Genomic DNA, 19,081 nt, shown 5'->3' on the forward strand with positions numbered 1-19,081 from the left:
ACTTTAGATCATTTGTGCAGGGTTTTATCATAAAAATCGTTTTCAAAATATTGTAAATACTATATCTCCCTCTACAGAACATTCTACGCTAAAAGCTAACAATATTAAAATGTTAAACAATTTTATTTTTTAAAAAAATCTTTATGCCTTCGACTGTTTTTCAGTTTTTCTCCCTTCAGTTTTCCCATCCTTTTCCAGTCTAATTTCATTAAAGGGTGACTGGCTGTGACTGTTCAATAGAAAGTGCCACACAAACATTTACAGATTGATTTTTTTTTTTTTTTTGGAAGAGGGAGAGATCTAAGGGCCAGAGTGGTAGTCAGAGTGTGGTGGCTCCTGCCTGCCTCTGAGGGCCAGGGTACAGGTTTATCTCTCTGTCCTCCCAACCTGCTCAGAACTGAGCACAGACTATGGATTATTGTCACACAAGCAATTGTCAGGAAACCTAAAGTGATGAAGACGTAGGTCAATCCATAGTGTCGTTTTCAAAAGATTTTGATTGTTTATTTTTATGTATTAGTTTTAGCAGAATATTTGTTGCACATAAAACCTCAAGCAGAAGCCTGATGTAGCATACAGATGTAAACAGAATTGGTTGACCTGAGGGGGTTCAGATGTCCACCCCCGCCCTTCCACTAACTGCTAGGCAACGGAAAAAACATGCACAGATGCAAAACACCAGGGACAGGTGCACGCATGGAGCAAAGCTAGGAACATCACATGAAAACAGGCGCACGCAGGGAGCAAGGCCAGAAACATCACGTGAAAACAGGTGCACCCACGGAGCTAGGCTAGAAACATCACACGAAAACAGGTGCACGCATGGAGCAAGGCCAGAAACATCACGTGAAAACAGGTGCACCCACAGAGCAAGGTTAGAAACATCACGTGAAAACAGGTGCACGCATGGAGCAAAGCTAGGAACATTACATGAAAACAGGTGCACCCACGGAGCAAGGCTAGAAACATCACATGAAAACAGGTGCACCCACGGAGCTAGGCTAGGAACATCACACGAAAACAGGTGCACCCACGGAGCAAGGCTGGAAACATCACGTGAAAACAGGTGCGCCCACAGAGTAAGGCTGGAAACATCACATGAAAACAGGTGCGCCCACGGAGCTAGGCTAGAAACATCACACGAAAACAGGTGCACCCACGGAGCTAGGCTAGAAACATCACAGGAAAACAGGTGCACCCACGGAGCAAGGCTGGAAACATCACGTGAAAACAGGTGCACCCACGGAGCTAGGCTAGAAACATCACAGGAAAACAGGTGCACCCACGGAGCAAGGCTAGAAACATCACGTGAAAACAGGTGCACCCACGGAGCTAGGCTAGAAACATCACGTGAAAACAGGTGCACCCACGGAGCTAGGCTAGAAACATCACGTGAAAACAGGTGCACCCACGGAGCTAGGCTAGAAACATCACGTGAAAACAGGTGCGCCCACGGAGTAAGGCTGGAAACATCACGTGAAAACAGTTGCACCCACGGAACTAGGCTAGAAACATCACATGAAAAGGTTGCTAGGGAAGCATAGAAAACACAACCCAATGGGTAGAAAGTCCCAGAAAGAGCATGAGCAGAAAACAGCCCCTGCGGGAAGTCAGCCCACCTGGTATCTCAGTAGAGGGTACTCATCTCTTGTTTGTAAGAAAAGCGAGCCCTCAGTGAAGGTGGTATCCAGTAACTGTTATGACATGTGTAAGGGCATGGGGGGAGCAAAGCCAGGGGAGAGCTGACTGCACCTGCAGAGAAAGAAGGGTCTGCACAGTGAGTCTCCAAAAAGCACACAGGCTGTCGGCCTTCAGCTAAAGGACAAAGGGCCCTCATGGCAGAGAAGCACCATGACCCAGTCCAGGCATGGCCAGGGGTTCCTGTGGCTGAGTGATGATGAGGGGCATCGAGGACAAGGCACCAAAATAACAAGTGTGGCAGACACCTTCATTCCTCCCACAGCTATTGATCTGGTATCTACCAGGTGCTGGGCACACGCAAAAGTCATCAGCAAGATATGTCTGCAGATCTTCTTTTCTCTTTGGAAGGACGCAGACATTGCCCGAAAGCTACTTTACTCTCCAGGCAGTGAATCATCGTAACATTTTAATAGACGAAAGACAAGAACAGACTTCTTTCCAGATATCGGTCTAGTCTGGTGTGTGTGGGGTGTGCTAGGACAGAGAGAGACTGCTATAAAAATGCCTGACTGTGTCACATTTACTTAAGAGAGCCATCTGGAAGGTCTAGTTTCAGACAGTGATCAGGGCAGATGTGAGACATGGTTAGGAGTTAGAAGCAGAAGGACATTCCTCCCTAACAAAGTGAAGTTAGTGGCATGTTCTTTCTCCCAGAAAATATTCTTGGATGTAGAAAAGAAGGAAGAGACAATGTGGGGAAGGCGGTGGGTGGGAACACTTCTCCTTAACTGCTCCATTCTCTCCTCCGCTCCCCCTTTACCGGCGCATCAATTCTCGTATAGAAAGGAAAGGGACTCACGGACAGAGTTTTTATGGCTTCCGTCCTTGCTGGGCAGCATCTTGACTCCTCTTGACTTCAACTCAATCGCCTTTTTCACTGGAAGAAACAAAACCAAGCCATTAGTAGGTAAGACTTGGAGATCATAAAACTATGTTGTATCCACACAGCATTTCCGGTCAGAACTGCTTTCTATCAACCCCTGAAAATGGGAAATGTGCTAAGAGGTGAATGATACGAAGCCAATGACGTCCAAGAGCTTGTAAATAATTAATATGAGGCTATCAAGCAGCAAGATCACATCTTATAAGATCCCGTGTCAGAAGCTAAAAATAATACGTACTGCCATTGACTTTACACATCCAATCCTATTGACCATGAGGAGTGGCAGATTCCATAAATCATTATCATTCCCCAAAGCGTTCAGGCAGATCACTCACTTGATGTATGTACCCTGATTACACAGTTGTCTAAATTTGCTATACTCATGAAAAAGTTTAGATAAAAAGGCCAGTTGCTCATTCATGTATTCATATATTCATTTAGTCACTTAAAGTTTAGTGAATCTGTATGGATGGGAAGCAAGTAGAGGAAAGGCATGCTCTACGTGCTGTAGATAAATTGCTAGACGCCGCCAGTCCCTCCAGACACTCTCCAGGCTGTGCAAAAGGCACATAAGATCCTGGTTTCTAGCATCATAATTCTAAGAGTTAAATATGTTTCTTGATGTACTAGGTCCCGCATTAAACATTTTAAGAAGTTTTTTTGTCACTTATGGAAAAAAATGAGGGATCCATCCTGTGATTATAAAATATAAAATGTTATGATATTCTAAGCGATCCCACACTTGGCTTTACTAGTGCCCAGTGGAAACATTTCTGAGGTCCCCATATGAGACTGGACTTACAGCAGTTACCAGCAGGTGGGTCGGCTGCAAATCTTTGCTTCCAGCATGGTGGCCCCATGACCTGGGTGAGTGACTTGCCGCTGAGCCGGTAACTCTATGTGTAAACAGGTGTGAGGGTTAGTTTTCTGGGTGAACCTGACTGCACCACAAGGTGCTCAGACATTGGACCACACGAGATTCCGGGTGTGTCTGTGAGAATGTCGCAGATGATATTAACATTTGAATCAGCCGACTGAGGGAAGCAGATGGCTCTCCCCAGTGTGGGTGGGTCTGGTCCAATCAGCTGAAGACCCAAATAGAACAAAAGGCTGACCTGCCCCAGAGGAGGCAAGACTTCCCCTTGCCTGGTGGGCTTTGAATTGGACAGCATTTTTTTTTTCCGCCTTCCGACTGGAGCTAAAACACTGGCTTTCCTGGTCTCCAGCTTGCTGACTCACCCCTTGCAGGTCTTCGGTCTTGTCAACTCCATAATCATGTGAGTCAGTTCCTTATAGTAAATTCTTATAGTAAATGTGTGTGTGTGTGTGTGTGTGTGTACACACCTGCGTGTAAGGAGATTAATATCAAGTATATACAGGGGACCCCTGAAGCATACAAAGGTTGGGGCACTGACCACTGACCAACCCCCACCACCACACACAGCTGAAAACCTGAGTATATCTTTTGACTCCCCCAAAAACCTAACTGAAAAGAGCCTACTGTTGACCAGATGCCTTAACGATAACATAAACAGTTACTTAACACATAGACTCGTATCTACGTATATTTTACGCATTCATGACACACCTTTTTCGGATTTTGTTTTGTTTTGTTTTTAGGCTGTAAGGGTTGTCTGCTAGTTTTGTTTGAATTGTTACAAATTTCAAAAAAAATGCTTCAGTATATTCATTGAACAGAATCTGAAGATAAGTGGATCCAGGCAGTTTAAACCCATGTTGTTCAAGGGTCAACTGTATAAATAAATATATCTACACACACACAGAGGCACATACACACACACATGACCAACTGGCTTTGTTTCTCTGGAGAACTCTGACTAAATACGATGCCAGGATGACAAGACTGTATAAAGCTGGAGATGATCAATGTACCGTCTTTAGTCTGGTGTCCTGAGCCCAGCCAGCTCAGTAACTGACTGTGTGTGGCAGTGATTGTTACTCTTTTCAAATCACTGACATTCGGAGGGCTGGGCTTAGGTGGACAGTTGTCCTTTGGGACTGTCTTCCCTCACTGATGTCACTAAGCACTTGCTTCCTCTCTGGTCTCCCTCTGCTCAGCCCCTGTGTATTCTGATGCACCTGGAAACCGTGTCTCTCAGGCTCTACCTCTCAGAGTTCCTGGTCCCATGTGTTATCTTCTTTGCAGCAACATTGTACAGTATTTTTCACTTCAGGAAGCATCCTCCATCCTTCCAACAGCCATCTGAGATAGGAATTATGATGCCGCCTGCTCATATCAGGAAGCAAGGCTCACAGGTGTACAGGGAAGACTACGCAGAATTTGAACTCAGATCTTCCAGGCCCAAACTCCAAACCCTTCCACATGGGCTACTGGCTGGGGGGCACGGAGACAGGAGGGCAGGGGCTGCAGGAGCTGGTCCGCCTAGAAGGAAGAAGGTGAGACATAGAAGCAATGCTGCCAGCTGTGCTTCTGTATCAAGCCTTGACCTTGTACTTCCCAGTCTCGAGAGTGGTGAGAAACACATTTCTATTACGTATAAACTGCCAAGTCTAAGATATTTTTCTATGGCAAAGATTTGCTATATTTCCTATAGCAATATTTTCCCCAAAACACGAAGACAAGTACTTTTCCTGGGTATTTTACAAGGGTAAGAGGGAGAAGTGAGAGACTGGAAGGAATATATTGAACGTTGAGGAGCTCTTCCCAACAGTGTGGCATAGGACTGAAGAAATAAGTCCAACGTGGTTACGTGGTTCAAACAAACTGTTGTCATCAGAGCCATGAGTGGACCACAGGGATCCTGGCGTTGACGCTTGTGAAGGACAAGGAGGTGGGCCACCTAGATCTCCCTCCAAGGAAGGGCTGGCCAGAGGGTTGCTGCCCATGCTCAGCCCCTTTCAGAGAAAGCCCAGAGACAGACAGTCACCTCTTCCAGGCTCACAGCATCCAGCCCAGGGCCAGCGCCATCCAAAGGGCACTGGGTCACGAACATCCTGCACTAAGGAACTCTCAGAGAGGGGCGTGCTGTGATGCAACCATGGCACCCGGCGTCTTCCTCCTCTTCTCTTCTGCCTCTTCATGTGTTTTCTCATCCTCATCTCTGTCTTGTGGTGACAAATAACACAGGAAAGGGAACATGAGATGGGGAATCTGCTTCTGCTTCTGCAGTTATCTTGGTGGCACACTCAGATGTCGCCTGTAAGCTCTCCCAGGGATTATGTTTTCATCCAAAATGGTAAATGCATTGTCCTCACTTTCTTGTGCTGAAATAACTTTATCTTGAAGTTACTCAGGAGAGAGGAGATGAATGCACAATAAATAACAAACAAGAGAATCAATGGGAAATAATAAAGAGCATAGAACGCAAAGCAAATGTCACCCACCCTAAGCAGATAAGACAAACAGAGCGTTCGCTCAGAATCTAAACAGAAAATGAGTAGTCTCTCGGGGACGATCATGGTATGTGAATAGACAGGACCTATCTGAGAGTTGAATGAGCTAATAAATTTCATACTTTTGCAAATGAGTGTTTTGATGCTTTGTAAAGCTACATCTCCACCAGAGAATATATGTGTTTATTATTTTTCAATAAGATGGTGTTATACTGCTGTAGATTATCTGCTCCCCTGAGTTACAATTTGTTTCAAGTTACTACGTTCTCTTATTGGACAGCTCTGCTAATCTTGGCAATGTTGCACAAAAAGGGAAGGTGACTTGCGCGTCCTGGGTCCACCAGGTGTCTGGACACTCCTCCCCATACGTCCTTTGGGTTCTCCTCTTTTCTTCCTTCCACACCCTTCCTCCTCCCCCTCCTCCCTCCAGCTCCCCTCAGAGCTGGGCAGAGAGATTTTCATTTGCAAAGAAATAGGAGAGAGAGAAAGAGAGAGAAAGAAACTAGAGCTGCAGGAATGCAGGAGAAAGATAAGTCACCTATGGGAAATCCCTGCAATAGTCTGTTCTTTCCCCTGAATTAATCTATTGAGTCGTTCATTCTCAGATCCTGGAATGAATGATAAAAATATTTCGTGATTGATAAAAAAAGATAGTTTCTGTGTCTAATCTCAGACCTGCTAAATCACAATCTTTGGAGCTGAGCTTGGCCCTTTTAGCTTTATTTTGTCAGTACAGTTACCTAGTTTTCATATGAGTTTTTGCTTTGTTTTATTGTGTGGAAGATAACTTCAATACACGCCAAAGTTAGTCTCACATTCCCTGGTCTCTCTTGGCTAACGTGATTCCTTAGTAATTCAGATTCAACAATTTCAAATAGATTGTTGTCTCCAGGGGCAAGGGCTGGGGGAACTGGGGAGATGTTGGTCAAAAGATGGACAATTTCAGTTTGACAGAAGAAATAAGTTCAAGAGATCCCTGGTACATCATAGTGACTATAGTTGATAACAATGTATTGTGTGCTTCAAAGTCACTGAGAGTTGACTTTAGGTTTTCTCATCGCAAACCAAGAGGGATGTGAGGTTAAAAAAAAATTCCCCAAAACCACAAACAAAAACTTGAAAGAGATATGACGAATCTCTTTTCTGATAACAACATTTAGGCAGGTAAATTCTGGGGAAAGTATTTTTAGTTTAAGGGCTGAAAAATCGAAAAACACAACAATAAATATACCTAAGGGACACATTAATTTTGTTGCTTCATTCACTTTAGTTTGTTTTTTCTTTTTTCTTCTACATCAGCTGCCTTCATCATAATCTCTCAGTGGTTAGGTTAAAACACACTTTCTGTGGGTTGTTTGAAAATGTGAGGAAACCGATACTATATTGGAATGACAGTGGATTCTTATTACTGTTTTTAAAGTGACAATAATGTAAGAAGTGAATATAGCTATTTCTACTTGATGCCATTTCTTTCTCTGTCCTCTCTAGCTGGAGCATCCTGCCCTCTTTTGTAGCTCCTTGGAAAGCTCAGCCTGCTCCCTACCCCTCCCTGTCATCCTGCTGCCCCATCCCCCGCAGCCAGACATCCACCTTCCTCAAGATCCACTGAACTTCCGTGACCTCTCTTAGGAAACCAAGTCCTATCTTCTGCTCTTAATACACCTGTACCTTCCTGCATTCGATAATATGACTCAGTGTCTAAAAGAAGCTTTACCTATAAAGGTGAGCTCAGATAACCCCAAACAAATAAATAAGATGCAAAATTCTTCCAAACAAATGTAACATACTGAGCATGAGGAGAGATACCATTGCAAATCCTCACAAATCACAGAGGAAATTGTTTTGTGTTTAGAGACCAGCTACTTCCAAATCTGAAGAATTCAGGGTTTGGAAGAAATGGGTGAAAAATATGAATCTTGTGTCTTGGACTTTTCATTAACTCACAGGTTTACTGTAATTTTATCAATGCCTCTTCTAGGCAAAAAGTTTTATTTAAGTACTGCACCAAAAAAATATTTACTACTATTGGTAGCAATAATACTGAAATCCTTGTAAATCCTTAGAATTGTGAGGGCTCACTATGCAGATAGATAGATAGATATACACATACACCCATATGTATACAATTGTGTATATATAAATGTGTAAAATGTAAGTATATAACATATAAGTTTATACATATTTATTTTATTTTATTTTATTTTTTTGAGACGGAGTCTCACTCTGTCACCCAGGCTGGAGTGCAGTGGCCGGATCTCAGCTCACCGCAAGCTCTGCCTTCCAGGTTCCCACCATTCTCGTGTCTCAGCCTCCCGAGTGGCTGGGACTACATGTGCCGCCACCTCGCCCGGCTAGTTTTTTGTATTTTTTTAGTAGAGACGGGGTTTCACCGTGTTAGCCAGGATGGTCTCGATCTCCTGACCTCATGATCCACCCGTCTCGGCCTCCCAAAGTGCTGGGATTACAGGCGTTAGCCACCGCGCCCGGCCTATACATATTTATAAATTTAATAACATATTACATATTATATACATATATAATAAACTCCATATATAATATATAAATGAATCTATTGAGCTCCCACTGTCAGATATACTATTGTTCTCATTTAATTTGTCTTACAATTATTTAATCAATAGATTTCTATTAAATTTGAGAAGTAAGCAATCACATTGCATAAGCTACTATTCTTTTACATCTACCTTTTTTTTCCATAGTATCAGAGCAAATGGAATTTCCAATTCCATTATATGTATTAGCTTACATTTGAGAAAACAGTATATTTGGAGTTTTTTGACCAGGCGTGGGGGTTCACATGTGTAATCCCAGCACTTTGGGAGGCTGAGGCAGGGGATCGCCTGAAGTCAGGAGTTCAAGAGCAGCCTGGCCAACATGGTAAAACCCCATCTCTACCTGGCCCCCCACTACCCCTCCCCGCTACACACCCACAAATTAGCCCCAGCCAGGCATGGTGGAATGCGACTGTAGTCCCAGCTACTCGGGAGGTTGAGGCATGAGAGTTGCTTGAACCCAGTAGGCGGAGGTTGCAGTGAGCCGAGATAGTGCCACTGCATTCCAGCCTGGGCAACAGAGTGAGACCCTTTAGTTTCTCAAAATAACAACAAAAAGAATCTTTTTAATGGCTCATTGGTTATTTGGAACATTTTTGGTCTAGTTTATGATTGCAAAATGGAAATTAAACTTTTCTTGGATTATCTCACAGCCTTATCAATTTTTATTTTTAAGTGAAACATGTTTTGAACACAATACACCTGGAGAAATTTCAGTCGTTTACATTGTTTAACTTACTCTAGGATTCTGTTTTTTCTAGGAGCATTTACACTGTAATAAATTATTTTCAAATATTAGAATTTAGAACTGCTTTTAAAATGTTTAATTTATTCATTAATAAATACAATTACATAATCCCCTTTCCCTCCAAATGTTAACATTTCTCCATTAGATTTTATTGTGTTTTACATTGAGGAAAAGTCATTAAAATTCAGATCACCTTATATTTTAAACACACGTTTAATTTTTTTTTGCCAATTTTTCATCAAAGTACCTTTCTAGTTAAACAATCTAAGACCCATTAAATTTCTAAGTAAGCGTTGAGCCAATTTCCTATTCTCTGCTAATTATTGTTAATGTGTGATTTGCGCTGACACACTGTAAACATCGGTAGGAGCTATGTCCTTACCGTGGCTGTTTTCCTGAAGGATGGAACCATCTTGCAGCCTAAAACCTGAGCCTCCATGTCTGTCCTAAAGTTCATCACCTTGAAAACGTGGTTCTGTCCATTTTTTCCTCTTCTGCATGGTCATTTTTTTCTTTTCTGCATGACTAACCCAATTATAAAAATGTGTTGTTCCATTTCCCATCTTTATAAACTAAGACAAAGCAAGCAATTATTATTATTTTATTTTTATTTTTATTTATTTATTTTGAGACAGAGTCTCACTGTGTCATCCAGGATGGAGTGCAGTGGCACAATCTGGGCTCACTGCAACCTCCACCTCCTGGGTTCAAGTTATTCTCCTGCCTCGGCCTCCCGAGTAGCTGGGATTACAGACGCCCGCCACCACGTTCAGCTAATTTTTGTATTTTTAGTAGAGACAGGGTTTCACCATGTTGGCCAAACTGGTCTCAAACTCCTGATCTCAAGTGATCCTCCCACCTTGGCCTCCCAAAGTGCTGGAATTACAGGCATGAGCCACTGTGCCCAGCCTGCAAACAACTTTTTAAAAGGCACGTGGCCTGCAGACAGACAGGAATCTTTCCCTCCACATTCCTCTGCAGCTGCTGCAGCCCGTACTCCCGGCGGACACGAGGAAGGAAACCTCTCAGATGAATGGTTCTCTTCGCATCTCTTCCCATTCTCTCTTAAATCTCATCAGCCGTAATTTCTCTGTTGCTAAATCTTTTGGTCGAAAGTCCATCCTCCTGTTCACTCTGTTTTTGTTTTTGTTTTTTTTTTTTTGACACGGAGTCTTGCTCTGTCGCCCAGGCTGGAGTGCAGTGGCCGGATCTCAGCTCACTGCGAGCTCCGCCTCCCGGGTTCAAGCCATTCTCCTGCCTCAGCCTCCCGAGTAGCTGGGACTACAGGCGCCGCCACCTCGCCCGGCTAGTTTTTTGTATTTTTTAATAGAGACGGGGTTTCACCGTGTTAGCCAGGATGGTCTCGATCTCCTGACCTTGTGATCCGCCCGCCTCGGCCTCCCAAAGTGCTGGGATTACAGGCGTGAGCCACCGCGCCCGGCCTCCTGTTCACTCTGAAACAATCAGTCACTTTCTCCTGAAATCACTTTCTGCCCTTTGCTTCCAGAACTTCACCCTGTTTGTCTTCCTTCTAATTCACTGGCTGGTGCTCGTTCACAGGGATGGGTGTTGCCTGTGGTACTTTAGCATTTATTGCCATATTGTTGCTGGAAAGGGGTCCTGATCCGGACCCCAAGAGGGGGTTCTTGGATGTTACGTGAAAAAGAATTCAGGGCGAGTACACAGACTAAAATGAAAGCAAGTTTATTAAGAAAATAGAGGAATAAAAGAATGGCTACTCCATAGAACAGTCCTGAGGGTCGCTGGTTGCCATTCTCATGGTGATTTCTTGATGATATGCCAAACAAGGGGTGGATTATTCATGCCTCCCCTCTTTAGACCATACTGGGTAATTCTGTGATGCTGCCATGGCGTTTGTAAACTGTCATGGCGCTGAGGTGAGTGCAGCCGTGAGGATGGCCAGAGTCACTCTCGTCACCATCTTGGTTTCGGTAGATTTGGGCTGGCTTCTTTACTGCAACCTGCTTCATCAGCAAGGTCTTTAAGTAAGACCTGTATGTAATGGCCTGTATTTAAGTAATGGCCTGTATCTTGTGCCGACCTCTTCTCTCATCCTGTGACGAAGAATTCCGTAACCTCCTGGGCATCCAGCCCAGCAGGTCTCAGCCTTACTTTACTCAGTCCCTACTCAAGATGGAGTTGCTCTGGTTCAAACACCTCTTGACAATATGATTCATTTTTCCATGTAAGTCTGTTGGTCACGCATCCAGTGGAAATATGGCAGTCATCTAATAAAACATTATCATCATTGGAATTATCAAGAAGAGTAACAGCTTTTAAAAATATTTTGTATATGGTAGTAAAATGTTTGAGTACATCCTATTTAATTCCACCAAAATGTTGTAAGATTTATGCCATTGTGACAATCATTTACAAAAAAATAAAACATGGAGGTACAAAGAACTTAAATAATTTAATAGAGATCACAAAGCTTGAAGTGGTAGAAACAGGGTTTGCTCTGGTGAAGTTTGATGCTAGAACCTGTTGGCTTTTAACATAACTCAACAGTCTGCTTCAGAAATTATACCCCTTACTTTAACCACACCTGACACTTAAAATTTTTATTTTCATCGATAATTATTACATTTTCTTTTCATTGATAATTATTACATTTCAAAATTATATTAGTAAACATACCTTCCTATTATGCTAACTTTATTATATTCAGATTTTGATTAATCAACGCTTTAAACACTTTTCTCAGAAGTATTTTAATGAACTTGTTAGTTGTTTAAATATGATTAAACATCTATTAATACTAGTCCCATTATAAGAAAAGATATACACTGAGTCACACAGTATTTTCTTTTTCTTTTCCATGAAATGCTTTTATTTATCATTTATTGTTAGAGTGAAATATTCATGAAGATATTGTTGTTGGACTTTCTCCTTAGTTCCCCTAAAAACAGGGTCTTTGTCACATGACCATGAAAGATTAGGGTCACAGGTTATTGCAGAATATTTGGGAAAATTTTTAAATAATCAAGAAGAAGAAAGTAACTGTGTAAACCCATCACCATAAACAACCACTGTTAGGATGTTTATGCATTTATTATTAATGCTATGTGCATTGTATATATAAGTTGATAGGTGGAGACACTCACATAATATTGATAGAATAAAGTTGTTAACGTTTGATTATTCTGCCTTTATGACCTCTTTGAACAGTTTTTCCTAATATATTTTAGTAGATTATTCATAATGTATTAAATTCCTTTATCATTAGAAATTAGTTTTTCTCACTTACTGCAATTGTACATTACACCAATCACCTATCAAATTCTGGGCAGTTTTCAAGAATAATTTGCTAGAAATAGAATTTTTTAGTCAAGGCCGTTAATCTGCTAGGCCAAACTGATTTCTAGAACTATAGTACCAGTTTATTTCATCTGGTGTAAATAAGAATATCTTAACTAAAGCCTCTTTGCCCACATTGTTTTGGTACATAAAAGAAAATGTTCAGTAATTTGGTAGTTGAAAATGTTATCTTATTTTTATTTGCATTTAAAATAATGCTTTATTGGATCATTCTTTGGGATAAATCTATTATTGGCTCATGGCCTGTCCATTACTTTATGAGCAGCTAGTTGTTAGTACAGTAACTCTCTTTTTTTAAAGTCTGGAAATAGTTGTCTTCACAAGGTTATTTGGACTGCAGCTCCCATTGTCAGCTTACAGATATTCAGGCATTCCTGCATTTTTTTAATTAGATTTTTGATGTCCTTGAATAGGGACCTTTGAAAAAAAACTGACAACCAAGTTTTAGGGACCAGATTATCAAATTTTATTTCTACTCTTAAATCAGTCAGTGTCCTTTCCTTGGTCAGGGAAATCATCCTCCGAAAGACCAATGTTATTAGTCATCTTTTGCACCAGGAAAGACACAGGCACTTACTTACTATACTTGACAATGTGAACCATTTGTATTATTGATGCTCCTGATTGGGTATCAGAATCTTTTAATTTAATGTCGCTTAATAGCACCACTAAATTAAAGATAAACGTCTCATATATGAAGTTATATTATTATATGAATCGTTGTCTCAAGGTAGTATGGAGGATTAGTGTGAGAATGTCCACAAATCTTTGATGACTCAACTCTTTACTAATGTAAAGGGTAATTAGCGTAAGATGCTTTACTGGAAGAAAAGCAATTAACTATTCATCTCACATTTCCTTACCGAATCAGGGATCCCATTTTAAATAATGTATTTTCCTGTGATTTAAGTTTTCAGACATGAGCACATTCAGGATCTAACTTGGCACCAGTTGGGATTTAAAGATTATTCTACTTAGTCTTGTAATGATCTATTGGTTTACATCATCGGAGACATTTTAAACCCTTTCCCTCCAAAGAGAGGGAGAATAGAAGGACCCAAAAGATAAGAGAGGGCAAAGGAGGAGGAAGAACAAGGGGTGAGACAATGCACTCAACAACAACATTCTTCCTGCACTCTACGTATCGAGATGTAGAAAACCCTCCTGAGGTGGTAAACAGGTATCTGAGACAATTCACAAATTCCCAGAAAGATTTTGTGTCCTTTTCTATTAACTCATTCTTCTTTTCTATACTTCATTGCATTAAAGTCTTTGCCACTAAAATTTCCCAAATTTTCCTACTGGGATTATCAAGAGCCATTTCACCTTGCAAGGTGAACAATGCTTTTACAAAAATCCCAGTTTCAGCACAAAGGTCACTGCCCTAGAAGCCCAGAGCTCCAGCCTCACCCCTGAGATGTTCTGAAATCCTGAGCCACAGCCTTGGATTTTTTTCATCTGTGAAAGGAAGGGCTTGAATTATTTTAATGACCCTAAAAGTCTAATTTCTCATTATTTTTCTAGGCAGATAATGCAGAATCTCAAGAAAAGTAGGTGGAATTTAATTCAGAACAGAGTTCCCATTTTCCCTGAACCATTCATTACAATGCAGACTTTGGGAAAATTAACTTCAGTGACTCCTTCTGACAATGTAAGGGCAATAACACAACTCCTGCAAGAGTGTGGTGATGAACGAAGAAGATGCTCTATGCACAGAGGAAAGTGCTCTCTGGGCAGGGTGGTCAGACGAGTTCGGGGAATGGCAGGGGTGTCATTCACATAGAACACACTGTAGCCCCCGTATCAGCCACATTCTACGTACAAACATATACTGGCGGCTTTCCATTCCTCCTGTGTGGAAGGCATTTCCAGTTCCATGTGTGTCCAGTTTTTGGATCTTTAATAGGAAAAATCTCATGCACAGTGGGGATTTTGAAGTTCGCTGTAAGAAAGACTTAATCATTGTTCTGGAACTCATTAGAGATGTCACCTTGGCAGGTTAAAAATGCCTCTGAATCCCAGATTCCTCATGTGTTTAATAAAGATGATCACCACCTGCCCCTCAGAGCTGTTGTGGAGATTACACGACACGGCAAATAGAAGCACCTAGTGCAATATCTAGCCCACGTAGTTACACAGAGTGCATGGAAAATACTTTTCAGAAAACGAAGAACTTCCCAAGTCTTGTTACATTCAACATGGAATGTTGGTGCAAATCTTTATTCAGCTTTTCCCCTTAAACTTCACCACACACAGGAAGCTGGGAATGAATCTGTCCACTCCCTGAGTAAGATGTCCATAGAGTTGGAAACATGTCATGCCATCTTCACTTGCAATGGAGAAATGGGTACATCTTACCATTAAATCAATCAATAGAGCTTACAGAAGAAAAAAGAAAGGGGAGAGAGAGGAGAAGCTACTGGAACATGACTTCGGCAACTCCTGGTACTGCTTCTGCCTTTTCTATCTTTGGGGAATAATAAAAGCTGTCCAAGCACAACCACCTCACTGTAAACTATTTCCTTTAAGCACTTTAATAGAATACATCTGTCTTTTCAGATCTGTGAACAACACATTCAACACTAACCACTTCCTCTCTGCTGCCATAGACCTTTCACTGTCTCTAACACTGGGGGCTAACCTTCTCAAACAGGGGGGACACTTCACAGTAGGAGAAAGCTCACAGTATTGGTTGTCAAAGTCTTTATTCTTACATACACACACGCGCACACGCACAAACACCAGCACATTTCTCTTCCACGACCCATGGGGAAGCTTGAATGATACCTAGTTCCAGGCATGTACACTAAGCCCTGGGAGACTCATTTCACAGAGCAAAGTTGTAGAGCCTTCAGTTGCTGACACGATTCAAAACAGCTTCAGGAGATGTGAACATCTAACAGTTGTGACTTTTGAATAATAGGAGGATCAGGTTGTCCTGAAACACCATTTTTTTTCCTCTAGCCCCTGCATGATTTTCAAATGAAGGCAATTTTATTTGTGAAACTTCTAAATCCAATCAGTTTTTCCCCCCTTTTATAAGCAGCAATTCCCCCTCAAGGATCTGAGATGAGTGGTCACATACTCAGGTGTGTAAGGCACACAGTAGCTAAGAAGTCAACACATACTCGTGTGTGGCTGTGGATTTTAGTAGTGAGGGCAGATGAAACTGATTCATCAACATCTCTAGCCCAGTTTTTTAGGATAAATCCTATAAGATGATTCCTCAGGAATACACTACAAAAGAGCAAACAGCTAGCGCATATGGGACTGACTCCGTTAGTGTAAAATCAGTCACTAAGATAACAGGGTAACTTACAGCATTCTAGTGCACAGCACAAAGAGAAACATATTCTTAGGATTTTTAAATTATTAAATTCCAATGATATTTCAGGTTCAAACTTGTTTTCTCCTTTCCCACTCCTACCTTAATTATTCTTATTTTGCAAATACCTTTATTTTGCTGTTTTCCTCTCATGCTTTTGGAAGAGCTTTGTTAATTTCCTTAAATGACATGTTAAATCAAAATTAATGTGGAGAAAAATAAAGGAAGAGAATTGTAAATTCTTTACATGAGGATAACACAATTTCTCTTTGAATGATCAACCATCATTATAAGCCATTTTTTGAGTAATTACAGGGAGTTTTCTGAGAGGTGCTATGTGAAGAAAATAGCAGAGAACGAAGAGCGCTGTTTAGTAACTCACTGTCCACAATGGGAAGTACTGATGCATCTACATGCCACAGGTGCACCCAACACCGTCCTCATCCCTCATCTCCTGCTGTCCCCAAACCCCCCACAAGCCAGTACACAATGGGTGGAGTTGGCACAGGTTGTACAAGTAGAGATGTGTCAGAAGCGTAAGGAAAGGGCCAGGCACAGTGGCTCATGCTTGCACTTTGGGAGGCCAAGGCAGGTGGATCGCTTGAGGTCAGGAATTTGAGACTAACAATGCAAACACTAGCTGGGCATGGTGGCAGACACCTGTAGTCCCAGCTACTTGGGAGACTGAGGCAGGAGAATTGCTTGACCCGGGAGGCAGAGGTTGCAGTGAGTCGAGATCACACCACTGCACTCCAGCCTTGGCGACAGAGTGAGACTCCATCTCAAATAAATAAATACATAGATATAAGAGCCTTGAGCTTTCACAAAATCTAAGATGGTGTTGAGGGTCACTTTAGGAATTTGAAAGCACAGTAGCTAAGAAGTCAACATATTGATTAAACTCCTAATCTTGATTAAATATTAAAAAGTATTTGCCCCAACCTCAGATCTGAAACCATTCTCTCCTGAAGAACAGTGGCTCTCTTGCCTTTGAGCTTTTCTCTGATCTATAACCCTTCTTACCTCTTGTCAATATCTCCAAAATATTGCCATTAATAACTCACCTTTAAAAGGATCCTAGTGGGAAAAGTCCCCATTAGTAAAACTGTTCAGTACAGGCATGAAATGTGTATACTGCGGCACAGTGTTCAGTAAATTGCCCCAGGATCACTTTTTCTGGATTCTAGATTACAAGTGAAAACTCTCGTTGTTAGGTTTTCTAACATTAGCATTAATGCTAATCGTTAGCAGAACGCACCTGCACTTCTGCTGGGTAACAAGGGATGGCGCTGGTCTTGAGGATAAATACATGCGAGATTCTCTGATTTCAAGGATGAACGAGCTGCTTTTTCATGGAACACCATTTTTACTTGAGAGACTCGCAAACTATTGTGTGTGTGCCAGTTTTCATTGCCACATAAATTACTACCAACTGAAGAGCGTAAAGCAGCATTTTATCATTTCCCAATTCTGCAGGTGAAGCTCAGCTGGGCCCTCTGACCTGGGTCTAACACTCAAGGAACTAGTGCAGCTGCTTTCTTCTCTTAGAGTCCTAGGGAAGAATCCTTTTTGATGTTCAATCAGGTTATTGGTGAAGTCCAATTCCGTGGTTCTAGGACTGAGGTTCCCACCTTCTTGCTGGCTAATGGAGGGGTCACTTGGGGCGCTCGGGGAAGCTCGTGGCCATGCGCCCTTCCCTGCCTTGTGACCCTTCCATGACAATGCAATGGGGCCTCTCCCAATTCGAATCACTCTCACACTCAAAACCTCTGCTCAGGAAAAGCCCCTTGTAAGGGCTCATTTGATTAGGTCAGGGCCACTGAGAACCATCTCCCTTTCTTAAAGTCAGTTGAGCCATCAGCTAATCATAGGATGGAGAACACATCATATTCACTCAAGGAGGGTGCAGTATCCCAGAGCATAGATCGTTGGAAGCTACCTTAGGGTCCTGTGTCTCTTCAGATATTCAGAAATTCAGAGTTGGGCATTTAGCCATATTTACTTAAAAATGAACAGTCAGATATTGTTGATATCGTTACCTAAACAATTATTAGATAGTATTTTTTGGCCAATGATGACATTTGAGTTTTCAAGAACATACTAGAATTTTAGACAAGTCGTATCTGTCTTTGTAACTTCCCGATACTTAAAGACTATTTTTTGGTAGGAGCAGGGTGATATTAACACGTGCTTTTTTAGTTATTGCACCAGATCTAAGTTATTTTTAGATATAGACACTAACATTTGAAAGAGATGCATAAAGTGAACCCATGATTTTAAAATGACCCATACACACTGCTACCAAATCATGGATAAGTAAAAAATCCATTCAAAATGCAAAAGAGACCAACACATTTTACTATAATAAAGTGCAAAAAATTTGCTTACATGGAACCAGATTCCACTTTGCAGTTAACTTTTAAGAAACAGCCATTTGTTAAGTTTAATGTTGTGTGGAAGAAAAAATTATCCACTATTATTTAAGAGGGATATTAAAATACACCTCTCTTTTTCAACTATCTACCTGTATAAACTCAGATTTTGTTCATTGACTTCAACCAGAATAACAGCACGTTAAATACGGAAGCAGATGTGAGAAACCACCCTCTGTCACCATGCCACGTTGAAAAGTTTTGCAAAAATAGAAACCGATGCTACCTCTTTCACTACTTTTATTTTGGTTTTTGTTTGGTCAAATCTAGTTATTTTTATAAAATACACAATTTATTTTTAAAGGAGTATTGTCTTTTAAGTGAAGTGATAAACATTTAAAATTTTCTCTCAACGTAATTCTGAATATATTATGTATAGGTAGCTGTATAATCTTTAAGAAATGAAGATGTTTGGAATTTTCAACAGTTTGTAAAAGGGTCCTTATCCTGAAGGATCTGAGCACCCCTCCTCCGGGCTGGGAGAGGAATTAGGGAGGGGGAACGAGAACTGACCTCTGGGCTGCTCCCTGTATGCTGGGAGGACATTTACCCTGGGCTCAATCATGAGAATTCAGGGAGTCCATGACATTAAATAGGAAAAAAATGCATTTTTATTTACATTGCCTTCTAAGTGAAAATTAGTATTTTCTTCTGTGATAAGCGTAAGCAAAAAGCCATCACAGTATTAGCAGTTCTTTGCCATCAGCA

At 41.4% G+C, this 19,081-nt stretch overlaps 1 protein-coding gene across 2 annotated transcripts in view; it reads right to left on the minus strand.

The window, feature by feature from the left end:
* Nucleotides 1-19,081, minus strand: part of CSMD1 (CUB and Sushi multiple domains 1) — a 2,045,798-nt gene that overhangs the window by 743,874 nt on the left and 1,282,843 nt on the right. For both annotated transcript variants that reach the window (XM_005562521.5, XM_065518732.2), the window contains exon 7: nucleotides 2,501-2,578. In XM_005562521.5, coding sequence (XP_005562578.3) covers nucleotides 2,501-2,578 — 78 coding nt within the window. The remainder of the gene's footprint in view (nucleotides 1-2,500; nucleotides 2,579-19,081) is intronic.

This window comes from Macaca fascicularis, chromosome 8 (genome assembly GCF_037993035.2).
Source record: "Macaca fascicularis isolate 582-1 chromosome 8, T2T-MFA8v1.1".
NCBI classification, from domain to species: domain Eukaryota; kingdom Metazoa; phylum Chordata; class Mammalia; order Primates; family Cercopithecidae; genus Macaca; species Macaca fascicularis.